At 44.6% G+C, this 1,084-nt stretch overlaps 1 protein-coding gene across 3 annotated transcripts in view; it reads left to right on the top strand.

The window, feature by feature from the left end:
- LOC113205953 (uncharacterized) overlaps window positions 1–1,084 on the top strand; it is a 197,224-nt gene that overhangs the window by 171,330 nt on the left and 24,810 nt on the right. For all 3 annotated transcript variants that reach the window (XR_008010883.1, XM_052265027.1, XM_052265024.1), the window contains one exon: window positions 775–870. Coding sequence is in view for 2 of the 3 variants with exons in the window: in XM_052265027.1 (XP_052120987.1) it covers window positions 775–870 (96 nt within the window). In the remaining variant the exon portion in view is untranslated. The remainder of the gene's footprint in view (window positions 1–774; window positions 871–1,084) is intronic.

Below are 1,084 nucleotides of genomic sequence, written 5' to 3'. Positions count from 1 at the left end.
AAATTACGAAAAAATCTGCAAAACTTCTGAAAAATTACATTTTGTGCTTTGCAGGTTGCCTACCTACCCCTTAACAGGAACCCCCGTGGGTGCAAAAATTGCTTGAAGTGTTATAAAAAACGAAAATAAGAAGTTGTGTACCCAAAACCGCAGTCTTTTCACAGCTAAAACGGCAAAATAGTACCTAGGGGTCAAAATGACCCCTCCGGTAGATCTAGGTATACGAAAATCCCGGTAGTTCTAGTGTTAATGCTATGATAAAAACACTGATGTAAAGCAAATGTAGAGAGCTCTGCAGTGCCTTTACAGATGCCTTAAACTAGAATTTCTTTCGCGGCCCTGCAAAGGTGTGACTTGGCACCTTTGTTTTTCCAGTGCCCGCGTCTGTAATGAGCGTTGGACTGAACGGGTTGGGGACGCGGTGTATCCGGTACCCCCTCCCCTCTGCCTCCCTGCGCAGCTCATTGTTTCCGTCGCGTGTTCGTTCTGCTGCTAATTCCTCGTTGTCACCCTTTTGTTGTCCTTGTCGCACCGCAGTACTTTGTCTCGATAATTTACGGCTGTCCTTGTCGCCGCCGCGCTGGTGGCGTTGCTGCTGCTGCTGCTCTTCTCCGCAAGCCCTTCTCCCGAGTGCCTCATAATTGCGACATCCAAGACATTATATCTCCAACTCTTTTATACACTGAAGAAAATATCGTTTTCTTGGCGATTTCTTTTACAATGTTCATTTGCAATGTTACCTGTTATAATAATGCTTCGTTCACTATTTTTCAGGTTTGGTGAAAGTCAACGTCACGGGAATAAATATGTGAGGGAATTCTCGAAATGTGAGAAGAGCATAAGCATCACTACAGTTTCCGTAAATCAAAGGTAAAACTTTTCAACGTTTGTTTATGTCTCTGCCAATGTTTTTTGTACGCGTTGCCTTGCTTCGAAACGTAATTGCAAATGTCAAGAACGTTGCAACGATCCATATTGTGCCAAAAATAATACATATCGTCGCTCACCCCCTTCGTTAGGTGCTAAATTTCAATTTGACCAGCAGCGACAGCACAGAGAGGTCCTGACCCAAGCTAGCCCCCCC

The sequence above is a fragment of the Frankliniella occidentalis genome, unplaced genomic scaffold (genome assembly GCF_000697945.3).
Source record: "Frankliniella occidentalis isolate FOCC.00 unplaced genomic scaffold, Focc_3.1 Scaffold2, whole genome shotgun sequence".
Taxonomy (NCBI): domain Eukaryota; kingdom Metazoa; phylum Arthropoda; class Insecta; order Thysanoptera; family Thripidae; genus Frankliniella; species Frankliniella occidentalis.
This window is presented reverse-complemented; position numbering and strand designations above follow the sequence as displayed.